This window comes from Pocillopora verrucosa, chromosome 4 (assembly GCF_036669915.1).
Source record: "Pocillopora verrucosa isolate sample1 chromosome 4, ASM3666991v2, whole genome shotgun sequence".
Taxonomy (NCBI): domain Eukaryota; kingdom Metazoa; phylum Cnidaria; class Anthozoa; order Scleractinia; family Pocilloporidae; genus Pocillopora; species Pocillopora verrucosa.
The window spans coordinates 15,854,368-15,881,045 of NC_089315.1; the positions used below are offsets into that span (position 1 = coordinate 15,854,368).

Genomic DNA, 26,678 nt, shown 5'->3' on the forward strand with positions numbered 1-26,678 from the left:
AGTTACCAGTCTTTTGCCGTTGACCTTACGAAAAGGACTAGCTAAATTGCAGGAGAAACTCTTCCTTAATTATCGAAGATCGATGATTAAAATGCTCATCGCTTAAAGACATCAGGGGGAAGAGGGACATCTGGAGGAGGCAAGGTCTGAATGTTAAGATGGCTCTCATAAATCCAGCAGCACTTTTGTTATTAGTGTGCGTGCTAATCCTCCGTGTTAACTCATCGGTTGGCGACAAAGCTAGTACTAGCCATAACAACAATTCACATGAAAACGGAACACCAGGTCATGCCAGTGATCCGATACCGGAGCTCAAAGTGGCAAAGTTTGACTTTGCATATGTAGCTGGGCCACTGACGATCATTGTGTGGATTTTGATAGCAAGTTTTGCCAAACTCGGTAAGTGTTGACGACAAATGTAATGCTGAGGTAATTAGCGGCTTCGCTGGGAGTGGCGTGACTTTTCTTGTAATCTGACGATCGATTTCTTAAATATTTCAGTCACATATTGGGAAAATTCAGAATTTAAAAAACCGATGTTCTCTTATAGTCTTCCATTTGTCTCACAAGCTGTCTTCGATTGTACCGGAGTCATGGTGAGTAGAATTAATTAACACAGCTGCCGACTTAATTTTATTCAGTGTTAGAGAGGCAGATATTTTTAAAGGCTGTCATTTTTTGCACATCATAAAATCAATACATCAAAAAATTGGGTCATCAAAATTAATTTAAAAAAACTTGAATTTATCCAATGGACTTTAGGAGCCTTTGGAGATACCGTGAATTCTGTAGTCGCGTTTTTTTTCTTCGTCCTTGATTAAAATGTAGATCGAACTGTGTTTGACAGCCGAACAGCCATACATCAAAAAATTGGGTAATCAAAGTTAACCTAAAAAAAAAAAACTTGAAGTTATCCAGTGGATTTTAGGAGCCTTTGGAGATAACGTGAATTCTGTAGTCGCATTTTTTCTTCGTACTTGATTAAAATGCAGATCGACCTGTATTTGACAGCCGGCCAGCCATTTTGTCTCTCTTGATTAGATCTGTTGTTGATCTTAGTTATGTACGTTATGTGTAGGTTGATATGGAAATCAAACATTGATTTAAAAAAATAATGTCTTCTTCAGCTGCTTCATGTAGGTGAAATTTTGCTAAAAGACATCAGCCAGCTAAGAATTCCTTAGTGGTTGCCTTTTTGGCTGTGTGTGAATTGGACATATTTTTCATAGACATGGATTTTTATAATCACCTATTATTGTCCTTGTTTCCTGTGTGCCAAAGCTCTAGCATGTTGGTCAGATGTTCATTATTCATTTTGTAAAACTCAGTGTATTAATAACTGTCACAACTTAGTTGCTGACACAATTTTCTGTTTTGAAATTTTTTGTTTTAACATAATCCAGTTCTTTATTAGTGACAGCTTGCAGTTTGATCTACTGCACACAAATTTGACTCTACTTGATGGCTGTTTCAACAATAGTCACATGATGAAGCAGATATTTCAAAATGCCAAATTTTATGCTGTATTATACACTTTCATTCCCAGCCCACCTTTCCTACATTTTTTTTTTATTCAGCTGTAGATCACAGATGACGTCAAAATCTGGTGATAACCAAAAAGTGGCAATCAAGACATGTGCTAGCATGTCACCAATGTTCTTGCCACATTTGATTTCTTTCATAATCTAATATAATTGTACTGGCCTAAAGCATCTTAGATTCTATTTGTTTTATATGATAACAAAGCAATATGTTGTTATTGGCAAAGTCATCCAGGGATCTCATAACTGAGGAGCTCACTAACTATAAATGTTTTCAACTCCATATTAATTTCAAAACATTAATTGATAAACCTATCTGACTTTTTTTGTTGAAATAAAAAAAAATCACTGAAATCTAAGCAATTTCCACTTTATGCATGATTTGGTTCAACTTATATATCGGTACTAAGAAATCTGCACCTATATACCTTGAACAAGTATCTCTTATTGTATTTTCTGATGATCAAGTTTTTCCTTTTAAGTAATGATTATTATATTTATTCATTGTTATTGATCAATTCCTTTTCTTCAGTTTGGTAATTGTTCTTGGAATCATCATTGGAGGAATAATGAAGTAAGAGATGAGGAATTATGTATAATTAAGTTGATATAACTTGAATGTAATAGGGTCACTCAGTTCACAGTACCTCTGTATTTAGATTTATGTATTGGTATTTGTGCTCAAATTTCCAAAAGCTTTCAATATAATTAATCCCTTTAAACTGACTAATTACACCAGTATCCACATGAAAACACTGGGTAGTAGAAGATGATAAAAAACATGGTTTAACTGTGATAAAGTTAACCCTTTAACTCCTAGAAGTGATTAACATGTAACTTTTTTCTATAATATTATGCACACAGGTAATGAGAATACTCAAAAAAATCAGGTGGAAGTTGTTATCTTAATCCAACACCAAATTCTCATAGCTAATTTACAAGGAGATGTGTAGCAGCTAGAGGAGAGAATTAACAATCAGATCTTGGGACTTTAAGAGTTAAGGTCTTTCTGTTCCAGTCATCAAACAATTCTTAATTTAAGTTGTGCTTTAAGATGTTCTTTGATTAGATGTTTAAAAAGAGAGTCACCAAAGTTGTTTTTGAGTTATTCGAAAATAGAGTACTTGAAGGTATGGAATTCTCTCCTTGTGAACTGTATCAGACACATCTTCATCTTTTCTTCTGTTGGTGTGGTACTTGGTAGTTGAGTCATTAAAACAGAGATGTTTTATTAAACTTCATAATAAACAACTGACTCAGTATCATTGTACTTTTGCCTTAATCCAGGGGTATAGGCATTCTGGATACAGTTCCTACCTTCTCATCACGCACTTTCTTTCTGTTTATGCTGCCACCGTAAGTTGTTTGTGTTGTAAATAATTTTAAAGCCTCTTTTAAATCTTTAGGGTTGGTTATCAATATTTTATAAAGGAATAAGTAACAGTGTAAAGTCACAAACAACATTACTTTTGAAAGTAAGGTAATGACTGTAACTATGCATTTTTTTTATATATATCATACCCTTGTGTTTTTAGTTGTGTGACAAAAAGCTGGAAAAGGTCAGCCAGAAGACTTTGGTCTATAGCAAAGAAGATTACCTCTCTAGATCCCTCTTAGCAAGCAATTTGTGTATCTTGCTTGATCTAATTTACATGACTATATTATTTTATGGTTTCTTTGTATTACTTTTTGGTTTCCAGAATTGTTCTTGAGGCTGGTTATTTTCTTCAGGACAAAGCATTTTTCAACAATATAGGAACAATCTTGTTGTACGCTGTTGTGGTATGTTTTATATTCTGATATTAAAACATTTTTTGTAATCTCTTTATCAAACATTACTTCAAACAAACCAATGTAAATTTCTTGCCAATGGATATTTTTATTGTTTGTGTAGCTCTTATATACATATATGATCATTATTTTTCGGAGGTATTATCAGACCTGCATATAATGATATTGACTTGATTTATTTGTTTATTTGATGAAAGTATGATTGAGTGAGTGTTTTTTTTCTCTTTTTACTCTCTTTTTGTGGACAGGGAACAATTTTCAATACATTCACTGTAGGTGGGTATTCTTTATCTTTCCATTCACTACTTTTTTTAAAGCATAGCATCTCAATTCTTGAAAAATATTAATTCCTAAAATAGGCACATTTTCAAATTTCGTCACCAGGTCTGTCATTGTTTGGGGTATCATTTAGAGATGGGATGAACTTGACTTTGATGCATACATTGACATTTGCAGCCCTGATTGCTGCAGTGGATCCAGTTGCTGTAAGTTGCCTGGCTGTGAATAAAAGTTTGGTATCTTGTGTCATGATTTTTAGCTAAGAACTAATCATGCTCTATTCAGGGTGACTTTTGATTATTTTTTTAGGTGCTGGCTGTGTTTGAGGAAATTCATGTTAATGTCATGCTCTATATCTTGGTGTTTGGTGAATCACTTTTAAATGGTAAGATGAGCTTTTCTGGGTCTCTTCTTTAATTGTTTTTCAAAGGTAATTCTTTTGAATTTAAAATGTGACTTGTTTTAGAGTTTCATCATTCTCTTCTCCCCATAATATCCATGCATTATTCAGAAAACAGGTGACAAGAATATTCAAATTTATCAGATCTAACACCAAATTCATGATACTAATTTACAAGCTAGAGGGGAGAAGTAACAATCAGGTCTTGGGAGTTAAAGGGTTAACCTCAAGCTTATGGATAAAATAATTTGGTCCTGGAATGTACATCTCAACTGGCTCTCTTTTTTTTTCAGATGCTGTGACTGTAGTTCTATACCATCTCTTTGAGGCTTTAGCAGGATTTGATGTGGTCTCTTACAAAGAGGTGCATTTTCATGTAAAATATGTAAATGAACACTGTTTTTTCCAAAGGCAATCAATTAGGAGCAACTCACCAAGTTAGTGTTATCATTGATTGAGTAATGGCCCTTTACACACTAACATCAGTATCCACATTCTCCATACTCTTCTCTCTGCTGGTTGGTACTGACAGGGAGAATTTGTTGAACAATCAAATCTTTGTAGGCTGGGAATCATTTTCTTTATTCTCATGATCTTAATGAAATGATTCAGCAGTATAAGTGTTTAAGAGAAATTAGATGCTGGTCACTTTTGGAGTTTAAAGGGTTGATACAAGCATTATTTTTTTTTTCAAATCATGGTTCCTGTTAAAATGAGATATTCATATTAAAAGTAAATTAACCAATCAACTCTTTCAGATCCTTATTGGTTTTGCTTCATTCTTTGTGGTCAGTATCGGAGGGACAACTCTGGGACTGCTGTGGGGTTTAGCCACAGCATTTGTAACCAAGTTTACTGATCATGTTAGAGGTAAGTTGTTACACTGTACAATCAGTTTGGTGGAGGACTTGACATTTACGTATGCTGAGGGATCCAGTAGTTGATTTTACTCTTGGCAATGCATGCTTGATTGCCAAGCCTTTGAATAGGAGTGAGGTTAAGGGTGACCTTGTTACGATACAAAACTTATTGCTTTTCAAATATAAATTACTTTGTTATCATGCTAACTAGAAACTGGTCTCTATCAAAACAAGGTCACCTTAAGCTGCACTCCAACTCAAAGGCTTGGCAACTGAGTACATAACTGTAAAATGGCCTATTGTGTTAGTCCTTTTCTTCAGATATGTGGCAGTTCCATACTCATGATTGAAGCTTATTTTGCGATAAGACAACTGAGATCATATGGGTGATGAAAGTTATATATGGCATGATGGGCACAAAAGTGATGATAAACTTCAGATAATATTGATATTAATACAATGATTTGGTGAGCTGGAATGGATTTTTTTTCTTGGTTCTCTTTTTGTAGTGATTGAACCCATCTTTGTGTTTGTCATGAGTTACCTTTCATACCTAACAGCAGAACTGTTCCACTTGTCTGGAATTATGAGGTACTGTAATAAACGTATTAGTGCTTGGTCTTTATCTGTGATACGTCATCTGATTTTAAGAACCAAATGAATATAAAAACTAGAAGAGGTTAAGGAAACCAATTACCTAATCATTTCTTCATAAAGATTGCTGACAGTACCTCTAATAGATATATATCTTATTTAATATTTTGGTGTGTAGTATTGCTGAGTATTTTTAAGAGCTATGCTGTATTTTGATGATCCTGTAGGGTGAGTCAAAATACAGACATTTAAAATACTCAGCGATCAATACTACACAACAAAATCCCTAATAAGTTATTTGTTATCCAACTGTTTTATGGGCATTTCTTATCAGGCAGGAATAACAAAGCAGATAGAGAAGCATAGTGTGCATAGGCAACTGGTGAAACATGTTATTTTTACAGTACAAAATAACCTGCTGTCCAAATATTGTGTGACATTTATACTATTCACATGTTATTTGTACTTTACTCAGTGCAGTTGGATAATAATTTCATCAGTTACTGCTTAGCTGTACACAGGATTAAAAGAAAACTATCACATTAAAAATGTGAAATAGTATGAACCACATGCAAGTCAGGCAAAATACCTTTAATTATCTGTTGAAGCTGTTAGGTTATTCAATTGTGAAAAAAATTTGTTCATCATTATTTAAGTTATGCATGCAAGAAAATACAACATGCTCTCCAATGATAATGATTGAGGTTACAAGTCTGAATCATTAAATGCTAGTGAAAATAATTTATAGCTAATAAACTTGATTGCTTTATTCTCAATACAGTATCGTCACATGTGCTATTGTCATGAAGCCTTATGTTGAACTTAACATCTCAAGAAAGTCCCATACAACAATAAAGTACTTTCTGAAGATGCTCAGGTGATTTTGTCTTGTTTCATACTATTTTATTGCTGTCTGAGTTCTAATTACTGTAAGTTCTGATTAGCCTTGTACATGCTCATTCATCTTTATAACATGAAAGCAGCTAGGCAAGCAAACCAACAAATATTTCCTTCCAAAATTGTGTTATTGATAATTTCTTTTTCTTTTATCTGTTTGTAGTTCAAGCAGTGAAACTCTAATCTTTATGTTCCTTGGAGTGCAAGTGGTTAGCTGGGGTCATGAATGGAACACAAAGTTTGTTTTTGTCACCCTGGTATTTATCCTTGTTTTCAGGGCCCTAGGTGAGCCATACTTTATCTTCCTACTGATAATTTTTGTGCCAACTGTGCCTTCCTTCTAGGAAGGCTGTATGCACTATGTTACAGCATCATGTAAGTCTGTGAACCTTTCCCCAAACCTCTCATGGTTTTAAACATGGTGGAATATTGTGAGATACTCTTATTGTCTCTTTTGTCTCATCTTGACTTGATCCATTGTGCTAGGTACAGATAGCGTACAAAGTGGAGAAGTTTTGTATCAAAATACATTTGATACATACTTAATACATGTACTTATTCTATTAATTTCCTGCCCTGTCCCCAGCCTGTCAACAGCCCAGTGTACAAACTGTTCTAACCAAGTCCTCCTTTTGTTACCATTTTCTCGTTCAATAACCCCTCTGCATGTTTCACCAAATTTTTTTTGCTGCTGTACTCTTCTACTATACAGCAGTAGGCACATGCAGTCACAGACTGCTTTTTATTTTTCTTGATGCCACGAAGACTTTGAAAAGTATATTAAAGTTCACATGACAACCAGGTGGACAATCAGACATGGTTTGATGCTACCCTGGTTTACAGATTTAATGAATGTAACTGAAGAAGTTACAATTCATAGACCCAACGATTCCACACTCCTGTCTAGTGCCTTCATCAGGGGTGATCTAAACGCTGCAACAAGAGGTCCTTTTATATGATCACTAATTAGTGGCTTTTTTTCTGACGAGGTGTAAATAGGCGTCAGGAAGCAAACTGCCATTGTCACGATTTAAAGGAGCATGGGCGGAGTTAATATGCCAAGCCCCCAAACAAAGGCTTGGCATATTAACTCCGCCCACAGTCCTTTAAATTGTGATGATGGCAGTTTGCTTCCTGATGCCTAATTAGTGATCATATAAAAGGACCTCTTGTTGCAGCGTTTAGATCACCCCTGATGAAGGCACTAGACAGGAGTGTCAAAATGTTGGGTGTACGAATTGTAACTTCTTTGGTTACATTCACTAAATCTGTAGACCAGAGTGGCATCAAACCATGTCTCACTTTGAAAAGTCTTAGAGAGGAAGCATGGAACTTTAACCCTTTGACCCCTAAGAGTGACTAACATCTAATTTCTCCTTACATTATTACCCCTGAATCAAACATGAAGGTCACAAGAATAGAGGAGATGATCACCAACTATAGAAACTGACTCGATTGTCAAACAAATTCTCCTTATCAGCACCTAAGGAAATGTATAGAAAACACTATGGAGAGTATACATACTGAAGTTAGGGTGTAAAGGGTTGAACTACTCTATAATCAGGCTAGTGTATAGTAGACTGTACTTGTAAATACACATAATCCTGATATGTTAAAGAACAAAACATGATACTGCAAGTCTAGAAGAATTACTAAAATTCTAAAAGTTCGACTGTTGTTGTTCTTCATGGTTTTGTATATGTATGTAATGTTAAGTTGTTTGTCTCCAAATAGAGTCAGGGTATCTAATGTATTGATGATGACATTTTGACTGCTATCTTGCGAGTCTTCATCAAGCAACGTGTTTGAGGGTCAAGTGTAACTGTTCGTTTTTTTATTTATTTCAGGGGTGGTCATCCTCACATTCCTTGCTAATAGATTTGGTCGACTTAATAAACTTAGTGCTGTAGACCAATTTATTATGGTAATTATCAATTTTATTGTTATCTGCTATGGCTAACTACATGAGCAGTACAAATTTGCTCTCTACACCCCTATCCATTGTTGGAAATATATTAATACAATGAATCACTCAATCAAAACCTCTAACTGTACTCGTTAATTCAAAACTAGTGTTGATAAACATTTGATGTAAACCTTACACAAATGTACCTGTAAGTACCAAAATATGAGAACCTGGGTCCAGTTTTTCAAAGGCAGGTTAGTGCTAACCCAGGGATAAATTTATTTCATTTTTTTTTCCTTTGTTCAAAAGCCTTTTTGGGATAATTTTTTCTGTTCTTTTTAGAGCATCCAATCATAAAATTGGAGGAATGAAGAACTTAACTGATCTTACTTTTAAAGCTTTCAGATCTGACACCAGATTTCACGCTAACCCTGGTTATCTTAAGCCAGCTTTGAACAACGCGGGTTATTAGACTTTATAGACATGGATTCCAATTGTGTTTTGGGATTCCCCACTAAAAATTGCTCCTTTTGTCTTTGTTTTTAGAGCTATGGTGGTATCAGAGGTGCTGTGTCATTTTCCTTGGCAGTTTTACTGGACGAACATCATTTTCCACAGAAGAACATGTTTGTCACGACCACAATTGTTATCGTCCTTTTCACAGTTTTCTTCCAGGTAAATGAGCCATATGGTGGTTGGCAAATTTTCTCAAGTTGCAAACGAACACCAGGGCGAAACTCTCGCTCTTCTACGCTCAATTCCGTAGCATTGCTCTTCAATCTTTTTAAAAGGCACAGCTGCACTCTGATAAAAGTCAAATGGAAGTAACGGATATTAGTATTATACATTATTATTTCTTATTGTTTTAGGGTATGACAATCAAACCTCTTGTGCGGATTCTTCATGTGAAACTGAGGGGAAAGGAACAGCTTACTATGTGTGTAGAGCTCAATGAAAAGGTAATTTTCCTAATCTGGTCGCGTCGTACAAAAGTTGCAAACCAGTCGTGTAATTGTATGTGGCTCGTGCCTTATTGTCGTCTCGCTTAGTAACTACACCGGATTCCTTATTTCTGTTCTCTAAAACAAGAATCCAGCAATTAATTAGGAGTGTTCATGCAATACTTCTGTTTGAAATACTGGGTGAATGTTAGTTACCCCACAAGTTTATTGTAATGATTCACTGGTCTCTGTTTATACTCGTAATTGAAGAGAAAGACTGGGATGTTGTGTAAAGAACCCAACGACTAACGAAGTTCCCATGCATAAAGTTGAAGTTGTCTCAAAACATTTAACACGTTTTCATCCCTTTCTATAGTTTTTAGACCACCTTGTGGCTGGAATTGAAGAAATAAGTGGCCATCATGGTCATGGGTATTACTGGGTAAGAGTTTTCAGTTTGAGATTTGTGTACTAGAACAGTATTCAATTGAGTGTCCCAAGTAATCCGAAATTTCATTGATATTGCTGTACTTCGCTCAGTGATTGGTCCAGAATACTCGTGCCACTCTCTCCGGCAACCAATCAAATGGAAAACTTAAACCAATTGCGACTTGGTCGCCCGCGTTTTCCCGCGCTTTAGGCAGTTTCTTTGTTTTTACTTTGAACTCCCGTTGGCTTTTGAAAACATTTTCCTTTTCCCTAAATGGCCGTTGTGATTTCTTTGGTGTTATGATACTCAATCAAAAAGTGCCCCAACTCATTTACTGATGTAGTTTTGTGATTTCTCTGACGTTTTCATAATTAACAGTTTACAACTGATATTTCCTCATCCTTCGTTCCTTAGTAAATTAAACTTGACAAATTGATAACTTGATAATTTTTGATATGACCAGTAGCCATGGAAGATCTCTAATTGCACCTTTCCAGTTTCTTTAGCCTGAAGAAAAAGGGGTTGTTTTCTAAAGATAATTTTAAAAATGTGTTTTGTAGTATCATAATTACTCGGAAAGGGGGCTGAAGTTGAATGGGGAAAAATACAGTTTAAACCTCGACCGATCAAAGCACGCGTTTCTTTAAATCACATTTGCAATGGAACCATTTATTCTCATGATGGTTTTTGTTTTGCAGGAAATGTTTGAGTATGTACACACACATTATCTGAGAAGGTGGTTAATACGTGACGGTGATCGGTTTGTCCAAGATGAAGACATTTTGCTGGCGTACAGAAGACTGGCTTATAAGTAAGGCAGATCAAATATATTTTGTTTTTAGTTGACGACATTAACTGTGATATCAAGGTGCTATGGGTTATTAGTTCCATGATTACCGTGACGAATATAGACTACAATGTAGACAGCTTAAGAGCAGAGTATGGTAGAGTTCTATATAGTTGGTGTTGTTTGACCTTTTCATTCTTAAGAGTGTTTGGCTTCCAATCACTCCTTACAGTTTTAGCGTTGAATCAAATGTAAAGGTCCCTAGAATGAAGGAAATGATAATAAATTTGAGAAGCTCCTGATTGTCAAACAAATCTTCTTTGTCAATACTTTGGGAAGAGCGAAGAGAATAGTGTGCTGAATTTGACTATTAATGTTAGCGTGGAAAGAGTTAATGTGATTGGTGTAGTTTGGTGAAGCTGAGGTTGTTTAGTGGGGTTGGTACAGATCGGTAAAGTCTTGGTAGTTGATGAACATTGAAATACTAGATTACTCGGAAGCGTACCGAAAGAAAACCGAAATTCAGTTAAGTTTGCTCAACGAATCTTGGAGTTTTTGTAATGGTATCAACGGAAGAGCCGTAGAGCTGATGAGCTATAACTTTTTACAGGGGTGAATTGTGAATCGGGAAATAACTTCAAACTTTCTCCTATGTATGATCTTTCAGAGATGCCTTGACACGCTTAGAGAGAGAAGGGAGCGGATCAGCCATACATCCCTCAAAGTAAGGATTATCTCGCGAACATTAGCGTTTTCCAGTCTCATTATTCTTGGCTATCTTTCCTTTAGGGTAATTCAGTGTTATCAACTGAGTTGAAAACGTAAATTGACCACCGTAAAGAGTTTAAAGCCTGACGTTTCGAGCGTTAGCCCTTCGTTAATCGCTCTGACGAAGGGCTAACGCTCGAAACGTCAGCCTTAAAACTCTTAACGGTGGCCAATTTACGTTTTCAACTCAGTTGATAACACTAAATTACCCTGTTATACTCTCCCGCCAACGTATCACCACAGTTTCTTTTAGATTTCCCACCACAGTTTCTTTTAGATTCCCTTTCTTCATTTATTTTCCCCTCACACCAGCCAAACCGATGTGAAGACGAAGAAGCTCCGTCGGGGGTGGGGAGAGCTTTAACTTTTTATTATGTCCTGTAGGAGTCAATTACAGTTCGAGTCATACTAACAGGCTTAAATTCAACCTTTCTGAGGATGATGAACATTCCTGTCTGTTACATATGGGATACTCCCTCCTTCGGCGGTAGTTAAAATGCTTATCTATTAATCTTGCAGTATCCCAATTGAGCTGTTGGCAAAGAGTGCGTTTGAAGCGTCAGCCATCTGTGCAAAGTAAGTGGCGTTGTCAACAGTGCACTTTGCCCCATTGACCCGTAAGAGTGACTAGCATCTAATTTCTCCTTACAATATCACCCCTGGATCACTCATTATAAAGTCACGATAATAAACAAAATTCTGCATCAAATTACCACTCCGTCTGAGTTTGACCTTGTTTCGGAAATTTTGAAGCCATAATGATCACATTATTTTTGCTGAATCAGATACCTTTTTCTTTACACGTTCAACGTGGCATGACAAAGTAACTTCGTTTAAAACCTGTGTTCAGCCATATTCAAAGAGGAGTTATTCGGTCAAATGCAGCTATTAACTTATATATGCTCAAAGTGATCGATTGAGTTTAAATCGCTTTAACCCTTAACACCCTAACATCAGTATGCATATTCTCCATACTGTCACCCATACATTTCGTAAGGTGCTAACAAAGAGAGTTTGTTTCACAATCAAGAGCTTCTTTGGTTGCTGATCATTTCCTGTATTCTCGTGACCTTGATGTGTGATTTAAGGAAGATATTGTGAGGAGAAATTAGATGCTGGTCACCCTTAATGTACAAAGGGTTAAAGTTAATCGTATGGGAACCAGGCTAAATCATCACTAACTACTCAAACAATAGGGCGACGTCTATCGTCCAATTAGAACTGAGTTGGTACCGAGGCCCTGTTTCATACGATGGCCTGTATCATTCCGATCTTTTCCAAACTGAGTTGATTGGGACAATGAAGGAAATCATGTAGAAACTAACCCTTACACCTTAACTATCATTAAACATAAATTTTACAGTGGTCTTCGTTTGTAAATGATTTAATTCATCTTGTATGTTTTTCTCTTAGTGATTCCGATGAGAATGAAGATGAAAATAAACCCATGCTAAGGTAAAAAAAAACTAGTGTACGATACTTTGGTAGTAACTTTAGATCTTTCAAAATTCTATCAGAGGTTCCAGTCTCTTAAGATAACCTTCAACATTAACCCTTAAACTCCCAGAAGTGATTAAGAAGTAACTTCCCCTACGATATCCATTCACTATCCAGCAAATAGGTAATGAGAATACTCAAACGTATCAGGTAGAAGTTGTTATCTTGATCTAACACCAAATTCTTATAACCTATTTACAAGGAAATGTGTAGCAGCTAGAGGGGAGAATTAACAATCAGATCTTGGGAGTTAGGGGGTTAAACCCTTTTTCTATACTCAAGTCTCTTTTGGAGCCTTTGGGGCGAATTCTCTCGAATCCTTGTTATTTGCTGTTGTCTCGCGATGTCGACCTTTCGTGTCACCTGTGCACATGTACGTAACCTTAGGGATTGACTTATTTGGTCGTTTTACAGATACTCTCAAATTTTCTGGTTCTTGAAGGTGGCTTGAAAACAGGCATCTATTGTGCAACCCCCTTAATGGTAGTACTTTTCTATTGTACGACGTTTAATTTTGACTATGCTGAAGATAAAAACTTTTGCTTTTAAATTTTAACACCTTGCCGTTTCTTCTACAGGGCGGGAGAAGATGTTCGTGTTCCTGATGCTATTCAAGTAGATTGGCGAGCGTCAGGAGGTACTGTAGTGTATATGTATATTTAAGCCTTAAACCCAAAACGTATGATTCGTAAGTCTAAAGCAGAGACCTAATGAAAAAAAATTAAATAATAAATACAATATGCAAGAGGGTAAAACTAATTGATGCAGTATTAAACGACACTGTTTTCAGTACTCACTCAAAAATTGCCCCTTACTCTTCAGGATTGTAGTTGTTCATTCTAGCGTTTGAAAAACGTTTATTATGAATTTGGCATATTCCAGTAATGCTTGAAATCAAAGTTGTTCATGGACACATAAAAGTTCTGTCACAAGACAGAAACGCGTCAGCACATATAAGAATCAAACAGCTTTGTCTCAAAATAGAATCTGGAATAAACTTTTCGCCCAATTAACACTTTGCACCTTAACATCAGCATGCATATTCTCCATACTGTTCTCTTTACGTTTCCTATGGTGCTGGCAACGAGAATTTGTTTAACAATCAAGAGCTTCCTTAGTCGGTGATCATTTCCTTTATTCTCTTAGCATTAATGTGTGAGTCATGGGTGATATTGTGGGGAGAAATTAGATGCCAGTCACTTTTAGGGGTCAAAGGTTTTAATGTTCATGACTCTTTAATATTTCAGTACCAAGTGGAGGCGAGCTTGAAATTCACGACACCTCTATGCACAGCTTAAACAATCTCATCGAAAGAAACAGAAGAAGTGTAAGTTTTATTACATAAATTTTCCATCAGTTCAATTTTCCACTTTCTTAGGCCCCTCATTTTCCTTCTCAACCTGATGTGATTATTTCTTTCCGTTAACAGAGGCACAGGAAAATGTATAGAAATAACATACTTGACGACGACGAAGATTTTCCTCGCTACCTTTTCCCCATGTAAGTACCACTTTTTGTAACTATGGCAATCGTATTGAAACGCTTTTGGTTTTGCCGACTTAACCTTAAGACCCTAGGGAAAAATCATAACATTTGTAAAACGCCAGTAACAAAATAAACGGAAGAACATGCAATTGTTTTCCAGCACGTTAAAGGACGAAACACTTGTTAAACACGGATGAATGTGCAAAGCGTCACAGGCAAGGGGAAAAAAGGAAAACTGCGCAGAGCGCGTCAAGATTTGAATGCGTCTGCTTAGTTGAAAAAACTGAGTGGCGGATACGATTGTTCGTGGCTAGTTTTTTTCCTTTGGAAAGGTCAAACTTGATGGAAAAGCTTTGTGAAGGCAATTATTTTATAATTGAGTGGAAAGACCCATAACGAAAACAATACTCAACAGTAACTCGACAGAGTTCTGCCGCACTGAAAACATCGCTCGTCATAACCACTCCAACACTTATCAGCTTAATTTTGGGCACACCTGCACAATATAAAAATTTAAAGCTTCTATCCTTCTACAAGGAATATTTCTTCATCTGAGCACCTATCTTCCTTAGCTGATTTTTCAATTTACTCTTTCTTACTGGAACAGAGGATCGAAACGAAACAATTACTACAAGAGAACTTAAGCAGATACGTTTCTGAGACGTGGACGGCAACTGGAAGAAGCCTAAAACTAACATTGGCTCGCTTTGACGCTAATGTATCAGCCGTAAAGTCGTCTTTTGAGGATTCTAAACCAAATTGGGCCGACCAGGAATAAGAACTTTTAACTTCCGGTCGCTGTCCACATCTCAAAAACGTTTGTACTTCAGCTCCCTTCTGATGAATTTTGTGTTACTTGAATGTCGCGTCGCCGCAAAATCACAAGAGACCAATCATTTTTTACGAACAATTTCCTTTAATCCCTTCGTTAATCACTATCGCTGTCACAGACCAAGTCGTTTTCAAGAATACTTTTCTCATACATCCACACTACGTTTCTGGTTACTTCTGAGTCGACGTTATGCACAATTAGCCACCCTATTCGATGGTTACCTCAATTTTATTTTCTTTTTATTTCTTTGGTACCAGGAAACCAAGGGAAACGGCTTATCAAAACCAGCTTTTAGTGAATTCGAAACCTATTCACTTTCATCATAAACATAAACCAAGGCATCACCACAAACGACACAAGCATCATAAGCGACATGAACAGCCTCCCAAGAAACAACTATCTGCAATCTTTGAGGAGGATGAGGTACGTTTGTATCCTCAGCGATATGTGCCGTACCAGGTCCCGTACGAAAAATACAACAGTCAAATTTAGGGTAGCGCAAATGGATTAATTCTAACCATTCGTGCGCTAATTTCAAGCGTAAACTTTTCTGTCTTCCAGGTCGGACGGACTTCTCCATCAGCTGAATATCCAGTAGGTCCCATTCCCTCGAGCAGCGAGGATGAAGAGCCTGGTATATCTTTTGAGGCAAAGCCAAAGGGCAGAATAGGACGATATCCTTCCTTTGAAAGGTTGGTGTGTTATCAAAAGTCAGTGTAACCAGTAGCAAAGGCTTCTGTATCCCTTGTTTCCGAGATTCAGTGGTAGCCAGTATATATGAGTTCGGTTTTCCAATTTAAATCCATTCATCCAAGACCTAGTCTCGTACACAGCCTTTCTTTGGAATGTCACACAACGCTCCTCCTAATTTTTTCGTGACATCCGAAATAACGGTTCGCAAAACTAAAAGATCACAATATTAAACAACTTGAAACTAAAGAAGTCTGAAAAAATGCAAAACTTAAAGCCAATCAGTGGCACGAATGTGCAAAGTTGGAGACAGATTACAGTTGGGTGAAAAACGTCGGCCCTACTTATCAGGATAGATTATAAATGGGTAGGAAGGAGCAACAAATTGCATCTGATAACTTCCAAATGCGGTTCTTGATCTCAACATAAATAAATCAAATAGAGCCACTTCAAGGAGTAGTAACTGTTACAATATCAATGCAGTGCCATAAAACAGATGATGGCGTACGCAAAGGTATTCACTTGGACTGTGTGATCTTGATGAAGCACAAAATTATCCCAATGTACTAGCCACATAAATGTAAAATAGCTAGCGCTTTACAATCTGGTTTTAAAATATTAATATCATCAAAACAAGGCCATACATCGTGATTAACGTCACAAACTTCTCTAATTTTCTTGCGCGCTTTTACGCTGTCTAAGACCTGCAGTTTCCACAAAAATGTGCCTTGCATTTCCATTGCAAACGATTTGCTGATGTGTGAAATGCATGCTCTTTTATTTTTTATTAGCAAAGACGCAGTTCCTGGCGAACCACTCCTTAAGAATGAAAATAATGAAGATGCCAAAGAAAACGACGACAGTAAACCCACCGAAGATTCACCGACAGAGCTTGGTAGTGTTCCCTTGGATTCGTTTGTGGTGCAAGTAGATAATGACGAAGGAGAAGAAAAGATTGCTGAAAGCAAAATGTAACGACGGAATTTGGTTTATTGTAGGTTTAATGTAGAATCTTTCCTTTAAGGTAAAAGTAAAAGAAAATGAAATAAGTATTTATGCGCTTACTTATGACAAGTAACGAAGGTATAGAAAGTGTGACAACTGGTAATAACGTCTCGCGTAACGTTTCACGTTACCGAACGATTCTCTTTATTTATCGAAAAGCATGTGCTGTCTGATCTAGCAAGTTGAAAGGCATGGGAAATGACAAAATTTCAGCAAACCTATTCGTGCTAACAAACCTGTGAAAAAATACGCTAAACCACGCATGTTACTGCCCTGATCAAAGACGACGAAGAAAAACAAAAATGTTCGCTAAACTGTACACATTGCAGCTGACAAAACTCAGTTTTCCTGTTAATTTTTTGTATTGGAAAATAATTATCTAGTCTAACGTCCACTTCTAAAAACTTTGAGTTTTGCTGTTTTTGTTCAATATTGGTCTTATGTAGACAAGACATATAGGAATTGAATTACATTTGTTTTGGAAGTCAAGAAGTCTTATTTTTTGTAGTAAAGTTGACAGAAATGCAAAGGATATAAAAGCATAAGAATTCTTTTTGTTATTTTTTAAAATTTTGTCTTGATAATTCTTGTAAAGAAAAGAAAAGTTTTCACAATGTGACCTTTAGTTGTCCTTAGCAGTTTAATTTGCTTATCATTTAAATTTTGCCAGATATTTGACTCAAGTTTTACTCATGTATATGCATAAAAAAATACACCAAAGTAGACTTTATTGGCTTTGCATGATAAGTTATTGAAGTGGAACATTAGGGATGTTACTCACTGAGAATTTGAACCTAGTCAAGTCTTGATTGCTTTGCAAATTGGATCACACATGGAAGGGTCACATCAAAATGAACCAATCAGGCACATTAGTATGAACTACAGTACTTTAAAACCCAAAAATGGTGATCATCATAATATTTAAGGATTGTTATTGTAGAAATGATGAATAAGGAAAGAGCCAATCAGTGGTGAGAAAACTAAACTGCAACACCAACCATAATTTGTGGTTTTGAGGATTTTTTTTTTCTCATGGCCTGAACTTTAACCCTTTAACTTCCAGAAGTGATTAACATGAAACTTCTCCCTATCATATTCATACATAATCTGGCAAATAAGTAATGAGAATACTCAAACATATCAGGTAGAAGTCTTTATCCTGATCAAACACTTAATTCTCATAACTTATTTACAAGAAAATGTTTAGCAGCTAGAGGTGAGAATTGACAGTCAGATCTTGGGAGTTAAAGGGTTAACATGATTGGTTGGTATACAGTTGACTTGTCAGAACCAAAAAAAGTTTTTGACCATTTCTGAGTCTCTCATGAAGTCCCACTGATCCATTTTGCAAAACAGTGTAAACTTAAAACCACTCAATTTTTGATTGGTGGTTTGCAATTTAGAGCTGTGTTTGAATTTCATTACCTGTAAATGTTTTTGAAATATTAACTAAGCTAGTAATCAAAGTTTGAAATTCAACCAGTTCTTTCATAGACTGTTACTGTTCATTGAATTTCACCTTAAATATGAATTTGTTAGGAGAATTGGGTAAAACTGAGAAGGGGGCAACCCCCATAAATTGATGGGTAACCTGAAGATACCCATCAGTATTAAACTGTTTTAAAGGAAATAATCTTAAAATTGCAGTTGCATGCTACTTAATATTTAAAAACCAGGCAAATAGTTGGTGAAAATACAGGTTTAATGCTATTTAATGGTAAAAATTAGCAGGTTTTTAGTAAGTAGTTGTTGTAATTAGACGTAGTTAGATGTAGTAAGATGTGGTAATGTTTTTAAATAAGATTTAGCTATTTATTAACATGTGGAAATGCCAGGCAATTATTTAGAGTTAAATTAAATATTGAAATTGTGGAAATGCCACATTGAGGTGGTAAAATGAGACAATTGCAAGAAGAAGACATGCACAATTGTTTACTTTAAGCTAATAGCTGTTTGCAATGAAAGTAGAGAATGATCTTCATCTTTTTAACTTACTGGCTGTAAATTACTAGAATGATTAATTAATCAATAAATTTTGTAGTTTTTAAGAAAATAAACCTATTTTTGGATATTTATTTGTTCGTTTTGTCTGTTCTGTATCCATTTTGGCATTTGCCAAGTGAAAAGAACTAAATGAAATGCATGTAAAACACTTTTCTCTTTTGCAAAAATATCCACCAGAACACCATGGGTTATGTAAATTTTGATCACCCAGTCTACTGGTACAACACAAAGACATAGCCAAGAATAACCAGCATTACAGTAAGAGTTGAGTGATCGCAATGGTTTTTTTTTCCCATTTCTATGGACTTTTGCAATGGCTTATGCTTGGGAAGGGAGAGTGCCCGTAGTCTAGAAATTATGTTCCCTTGTTTTTAAACTTACACATAGTTATTCAAAGTACGTAAGTTAGACTATGTAATCACTGCAGGCTAAGTGGCCTAACCACTGTCTTTTTAAAATAGGAAGACATTCCTTGAAAAGTAGCATTCCTCCAATAATACATTTCTCTAAAGAAAGGAAAAATGGTAACAGGAAAAAATGATGGGTTTGTGGATAGATAGATTTGGTCTTATAAGCAAAAAGCTTGCTGGAATCATGAACACATTAAGGGTCAGACTGTGCACAACAGTGGCACATGTTTAAAAAAATTTGCACTCCTAAGAAGAAGCCAGTAATCTCCTAGTGCATACAGCAGCCTTTGACAAGATGAGTAACTGAAAATCATTCTTATTTTAATGGCAAAGGTTAAATATAACCACTTTATACCTTTTCAAGGATTCCCTCTTGATTTGTGACTCGTGGGAAAATAAATTCATATCATATTAGCCTTGCCCCAGTATGGAAAACAAATTTAATTGATATTGAACATTTCACCAGTTTTCTTAGATCTACTGTTCTGCTGCAATCTCCTGTAATTTTCATGACAGTTCAGTTCTTTAACAAGAAATCTCACAGAACCAGACAAGCACAAGCACATGATTCCTCAATAGTGACCAACAAAGTGCATTGTACATTGGGAATTCACCATTTGTCCACATTTATAGGCAACAAGACCCAGCAATTAGAATCTCTTCAATCCAACAGTCCTGTCAAAAAGAGTAGGTTGAAGGAAGTCTCCATCTTTGTCCATAAGGAAAAAGAAACGATGCCCTTTTATCTTCAGTGACACATGAGCCTTTGTCCCTAAAAAGAAAAGAACCAAGCATGAGAAATTTGTTGACCACAAGAGTCTAAAAGGGAGATCCAAGTTAGCCTGCAGAAGAGGCAAAACCTTTTTGCCTTTTAAAGGCAAAAGGAGACAAGCGCAAGGCAAGTGCAAGGCGAGTGCAAAGCACAAAAAGAATACTTATTTTTTTGTGCTCCTCCCCTTACACCTGACTCGGACTTTGCGCCACCTTGCACTTTGCCAGAAAAGTAAAGAAAACCTAGCAAGGGCAATTATGGAATTACTTTCAACATTCAGCTGAAAACTGCTCAATGATCGGATTGATTACTTCCCAAGTGGACTATGAGCAGTTCCACTTTCTCATTTAATCACCAGAGGAGTCAAACATATTAAAGAAAAAAAAAATCAGCCCTTACTGTATGAACACTCTAAGCCATAAGCACACTGAAAAAAGGGGATTCCAAGCAAAGAGAGGGGGAACACTTCTTCACAAGTCATATGGTATATCTGCAATCTTATTCATGAATGACCTGAGAATCAAATTTATGAGGCTAATGATCAGTAGCACGATCCAGGGTGGCAAAGCATGTTTACGAAAACCATATTGAGCAAAAAAATATATATTTCAAACAAAACACTTTAAAACTTATATATCCTGTTAGATATAGTTAACCTCTTTGTATTAAACCAAAAATCGTGGTAATAGAGGAAGAATTTATTTTTTTATGGATTTTAGTATTCAGAAAAGTGAGGCGAATTCTTATGTAACGCGTAACATAATCTGACAAAGCATCAAACATATTCAAAAATTTCTTACTTAAAAATTTAAAATTTCAAAATAATTTTGACTTAGAAATACACTAGAAACATAGACTTTTCAATAAAATAGTTAAAATTGGAACACTGAATTGTAATATTCGCGCTACGAAACAATTTTCTCGGCGACCGAACATGTAACGCTGTTTATACAATATTGTACTATACTTCATAGTCACCAAGATTTTGTCGCAAAAAAAGCTCAAATCAGTTTAAAAAAATACATACAATAATTCTCAGATGATTTATTTTCTGTATACAAATTTTTATTCCATTTAATTCAAAGACAGCGTAAAAAATCCAAAAAGTCTGAATCGCGAACACATAAAATGCATAGAAAATTTACCTTAAAATTATTTATCCTCATCTCAAATAAGGTCTGTGATAGCCGCGCTTAAAATGAAATTGCTCTTCAACTAGCAGATCTGTCATTCTCAAATTCTAAACTTTCTATCGGTACCAAATGTTCACGAATCTAACTCAATTTAACATCTAAATTTATGTCTTTTTTGAATCGCGAACATATTCGATCTTGGAACAGTATTGTTTGCATTGGTGTATCAGTTTACACGCGCAAAATAGTGGCAGTTTTAGAAATCTTCGCATCTAAACTTCGCTTCTTCCTCGCTTACAACAACCTTGTACATTACATCTAGAGGGGGTATACAACAATTAATTGATATACACCCATGAACAAACGATCGTTTGAGACTGGAAATTACTAGAGAACGTGACTTCCCTAGCGTGACTTCTTCCGTCGAGAATTTACACGCTTCGCTTGCGAAATATTCAATGGAAAACAAAAAATATTCTGCTGATCAATGGAGAAAAGAAAAAGAAGAAAAAAAGCTTAAACAACAAAGGGAATACTATGAAAGAAACAAAGAAGTTCTTGCACAAAAAGCAAGAGAAAGAATGCGCTTGCTTCGAAGCAAGAAAAAAAACGCGACAGTCGCCGCAGTGAAAACACGCACATCTGCACAAAAGGCTGATGACAAAAGAGCCAACCGTGAGCGGAATGCTGCATCAGCTACCAAGAAGAAGGTTTTGAAGCAAAGAGAAAAAGAGAGGGAAGAGAAAAAGCGACAGCAAACTCGAGAAAGGGTTCGAAAACTTCGTCAGAATAGAAAAGAGTCATCATTTGCGCAACCGAAACCGGAAGTCAACATCACCACACCAGCTTTTAGTTCAAGGATGGGTATTAAGTAATGAGGATAATTTAACAGATAACATCAAATATTTTCTCAAAAAGTAGTTCTTACAATAAAAGTTTATGAATAATCTATGTTTTGATGATTTTTTGGTAATTTTATGAAGTTGCTAGTTTTTCCCTAATGTTACGCATTTGTACCCCTGGATCTTGCAACTGATCAATCTCTTAATATGATAGGTTACCTGTTCTGGAACTTCCACAGGACACATCAGAAATTGGCACTGTAAATGACCGTGTACCTCCCAAAGGGGTGTGTGTTACCACCCTTAAATTGTTTCCTTGAAGGACCAGCCGATTTATACTCCTGTGATTGTGCCATACATTTGTATATGAAAATCAAAACAATACAAAATATAGAATAAGTCATGATTCTCTGATTTTGATCACTTTGTAGCAGAAATCATGATTTTTCAAACTGAAAAAGTTCACAATATTTGTAATATCAAGAATGGTTTAAAATATTTAATGACCTTTCAAACATGTCAAATGCACACATTAAATTAATACCTGAAACTATAAAGAAACCCAGATGTGGTGAAAAACAGTCCCATAACCACAGCAATACCAGCCAATAATGCAGGATTGTCCTAGAGATTGTCAACAGACAAAGCATGACTTCAATCCTTATAATGTAATTAACACTAATTTCTCCTGATAGTGGAATAAATTCTCCTTGTCAGTGCCATAGGAAATGTTAAAGAAGCAGTATGGAGAATATGCATACTGATATGAGGGTGCAAGTGGTTAATATGTTTGTTATATGTCCTAACATGAAAGGAAGATGCAGTGATTAGCTATCTGGACTCTAGATTGAAAGGAGAGAGCTGTGTTTCATTCCTCATCATTTCATTGTGTTTTATTCTTAGGCAAGCATGTGAGACACTTCTCTTTCAAAATTCCCTCCCTCCACACTAATGATTATTTCAACAAGCATCCCAACCATTTCAACAAGAGAGTAACTCTGTGGATAGTTATAACTGACCTCCATAAATCTGACAATTTTCCATGAACCTTTTGATTTTGAAGTAACATCAAGAATCTCATCCTGGCTTCTGTTCCTTTTAAGATTTACAAGGTCGGCCAATTTTACTTGGCTTAAATTGAAATATGCCATCCATGACCAAAAGATAAACTGGCTGGCACAAGCAAAGCCAACCAGACGGAAAAATTTCTGACGATTGTAGTAATAGAGCGTCACATCTTTTATATCTGTTTCCTTCTTCTTGGCATATGATGACAGCCTTACTTCCCTTAGGTTCTGAAGACAGTGCAAAATTGATAACACAATAAACCAAAATAAAATTAATGATTGTGAGTATATGAAAATCACATCTAAACCAGAATGCTTCTATTACAGCTATACACAAAGATTTTCCTTTGAAACTTAACCAATATAGATTACGAAACACTTAGTTTAGTTTAAATTTTTGCTTTTATTTTAGCTGTTTTCTTAAATATCCACTGAAAGGTATTGTGTTTATCATTTGATTTACACATGTGCATTTTCAGAGCAGGTTAAAAAAAACTGGCTTTGAATAGTTTGTTGCTTCCTTGTAGACAAATTCAGTTGAGCTTATATTAGAACTGCCTGACATAAGCTTTCACCCGTCACTACTGTTATAACTGATCAACATACAACTTCTTCTCAAAACGTCATAAATTTACAAATATACATAAATACTCTTATATTGTCTAATTAGTTAGCTTTGGTTGTAGGAGCTTTCCCGCAAACAAGTAAAGGCAATTGATGATAAATAACGCAGTTATCCGTTAGAAGGTGCTATTTCAAAGTATATCTCAATAAAACACCTATAAACCAAAGAAATAGAGAGAAGTAAAGTGCATACCTTTAAGCACCTTACGTAGTGTAAGATTGAGACTGACGGTGCCTTTCTTTGAAGAAAGGAGATAGAGAAGAGAAACATTGGGATTGCTCAGCTGTCCGCCATTTTGAGAGTTATCTAGTGCCAGTCTCCACACTAAATTGTCCGACCGATGACGAAAATGTTGGACACTCCGACTGTGCGGGAGATATTTGTGCGCGCCAAAAGTATGAATCCTAAGATCAAAATCAGTCGTTAGTGCAAGCAAAATATCTTTATTGTAAATAAATTTAGTAACCGGTATAAAATGGTCAATCGTTAGTGCTGAACCCCAATCGTTTGTGTTGTTGCACCAAACGTCGTTGTAAAGCTCTAAATATAAATCACTGGTGTTCTGAGGCATGGGCAGATCGATAGAGAAAAAAAGATCAATCGTATTTTTAAGCATCAATCGGTAATTTTAAACCTTTATTGCTTATGTCACTTTTAAAATACAGCAATCATAACAATGTCAATCACCGGTATTGCCACCAATCGTTTGTGAGGAGTAGAAATATATCGCTACCGATCATATATTAAACCATTGAAAAAGGGATTTATTATTCCACTGTTATTTCATTTTACGGTATTTTGGTGTTTAGTTTTCGAAACAAATCATACGGCAGTATTTCAGCATCTTATCGATCGCATGGGTTTTAAGTATTCAAAACAATCCAACTTTTAATCGCTTATTCTTCTGCGCACACCCGTCGGTTCCAGGCCTTTTTCACTGCAACCGGAAGTAACTGTTGTGAGCAGCAAGGCACACATAGTGCGAGTTGAAATAACACTTACGACGCTCGCATCACTTTTAGGCTGACTAGGTGACTTGTACCTCACTTCGCAACAAAGCATATTCAAAGACTAAACTTGTTCGTTTCCCCAGGACGCTCTCTCCAGTTAGTCAGTGAAAGAACTGCAGCTCAAGAAGCCCGTTCAGACTCCCCCCTCCCCCAGATCAACAGCGTATCTGGACCATGTTGTTAGAGAGGAGCCCATTTTCCGGCGCTTCAGGTTGGGCTGAGATTCGCTACTAGTAAAATAACCTAAATATACTTGTGCTGTTGATTCTAATTCGCAAGTCTTCTCTCTATAAATTACAAATGTCACTGTAAAAAAGTGTAGAGAATGAAGTGTTACATCAATAAAAGATCTTCCATCTGATAAATTTATTTCTCCTTAAATACTATTGTCTGAATAGTATATTGGTATAACTGTAGGGAGACGTTACACGTTAAAGAATTTTTAACTGTCAGAGTCTGAGAGTGAAAGAGTTGAAGCAGACACACGATGCATGAACGGGAAATTCTGAAATAAAAAGAACAAAGATGCATTGTTATTCTATTTAAGGAGAAGTAGCTGGAAAGCGGTATAATTCTGTTTGAACCAATTTAAATCATCAACTCGGTTGATAAAACCAAATTATCTTGCTACAGCCCCCAGCGACGCAGCACCACGGTTTCTTTAGAGTCTCAATCGCTATAATCAAACCTTCCTGTTGAATCGCTGCAAAGTAACGACTTCTTAGCTTCCCTCCTGTACACAACATCCTCTTTCTTTAAGCTCACGCGGGCTCATTTCCCGAACAACGCCTTACAATAAAGCCTGCGGTTTTAGTAGCACAAAGCAATGGGGTGTTTCCTAATCATACCGAAGCCAAAGTTGGATACATCAAGAGAAGACTTTATGACACATTTTTAATGGGGAAAACAAAGATTTATGTATCCAGTTTTTAAAAAATTTCTCCTTTTTGTACGGCGGTATGTTTTCCTTCTCTTTTGTTAGCGGCGTTAACCAGTTGTCTCTACATACTGTCTCTACCTTTAGATAGTAATAACGAAGAGGTCTGATGTGCTTAAGGGGAGAAAGCGAGCGTGAAGCCACACACGCTAGCGTTGATGGCTTCAAAATCCCAAATTGAGGGTAAAAATTTGTTTCGTTTTAGCTGCTTCCTTAGCAAAACGAGCTCCTCACTTGTAAATACTATCCTTGGTCATTCGAGCCTATTCCCGTTTGTATCCTCAAATAATTGTAACATGCCCTTTGATGTTCTGAAAAAACACATTTTAGATTGAGACTAAGTGCTTTCTGCCTCAGGAAACAATTATTTGAAATTTATATTCTAGATAACCAGGTGAGACTGTTGTACGTGATCCTGAATTGAAGTTCGCGCTAACCTGACAATTAAAGAGATTTGAGTGTCATTCGATTCAAATTTATTCAATGGTGAATATAGTGAATATGACAATGAAAAAGCTCCAATCTTTAACACTGAAAGTGTTGTTTTAGGATATTAGCCATGTGTTAAGATAAAATACGTATTGCTTTAAATGTCACGAAGCAGTTACATCATGCTATATAAAAAACAATCGCTCGCTCTAAAAACCGAAAAGATTTACCTCGTGATTGATAGCTACATTGAGAAACAATTAAAAAAGGAATTTCAATTGAAATGTCAAGTATGTCATCAACAGTCAATATAGATTGATAGAAAAGATTTCAAAGAAGCCCTTCTACAAAGTTCTCTTGCAAATAATTAACTCCACTTCTGCCGTCTTTTCGACCTAATATGCAAATTGTGAAGAGCGAAAAAGAAAAAGAAACTGAAAAATTCGTAGAAAGACGTCAAGATGAAATTTAGAGGTTTCGTGTTCACTGAGATTTATTTCGATTGATTATCACACTAATTTACTACATTTATGAACCAAGTATTTATAATTTCCTTTAATTCGAGGATGTAAATTGCATATTTCATTTTGCAGTTCGCAGGATAACACCTTTTCAAACAGATTGAGGAACTCCCAAAGGATAAAGAAAAACAGGTGAGATTTCCCACAAAATTATTTACTCGGGGGAGCTTGTTTACAATAAAAGCAGTTTTAGATGTTTATTAAGTATTGGAACTAATGTGACTA

The 26,678-nt window shown here is 36.0% G+C and overlaps 2 protein-coding genes across 2 annotated transcripts; one reads left to right on the plus strand and one right to left on the minus strand.

The window, feature by feature from the left end:
* The first annotated feature begins 24 nt into the window (after nt 1-24).
* Nucleotides 25-18,774, plus strand: LOC131795768 (Na(+)/H(+) exchanger beta). Its single transcript, XM_059113384.2, has 27 exons — nt 25-399; nt 551-596; nt 2,074-2,115; nt 2,829-2,897; nt 3,242-3,323; nt 3,581-3,608; nt 3,717-3,817; nt 3,921-3,996; nt 4,305-4,375; nt 4,770-4,881; nt 5,381-5,462; nt 6,247-6,342; nt 6,526-6,647; nt 8,210-8,286; nt 8,815-8,943; nt 9,138-9,227; nt 9,586-9,651; nt 10,338-10,450; nt 11,094-11,150; nt 11,714-11,770; nt 12,608-12,649; nt 13,270-13,328; nt 13,939-14,018; nt 14,121-14,191; nt 15,266-15,431; nt 15,570-15,700; nt 16,490-18,774. Exons 1-27 carry the CDS (start codon nt 159-161, stop codon nt 16,671-16,673), a joined length of 2,490 nt encoding a protein of 829 aa, XP_058969367.2. The 5' UTR covers nt 25-158; the 3' UTR covers nt 16,674-18,774.
* LOC131795664 (transmembrane protein 223) lies at nt 18,754-23,868 on the minus strand. Its single transcript, XM_059113262.2, has 5 exons — nt 23,749-23,868; nt 22,884-23,159; nt 22,409-22,488; nt 22,084-22,205; nt 18,754-19,889 (listed from the first exon to the last, which is right to left on the minus strand). Exons 1-5 carry the CDS (start codon nt 23,824-23,826, stop codon nt 19,768-19,770), a joined length of 678 nt encoding a protein of 225 aa, XP_058969245.1. The 5' UTR covers nt 23,827-23,868; the 3' UTR covers nt 18,754-19,767.
* Nucleotides 23,869-26,678: the final 2,810 nt, after the last annotated feature.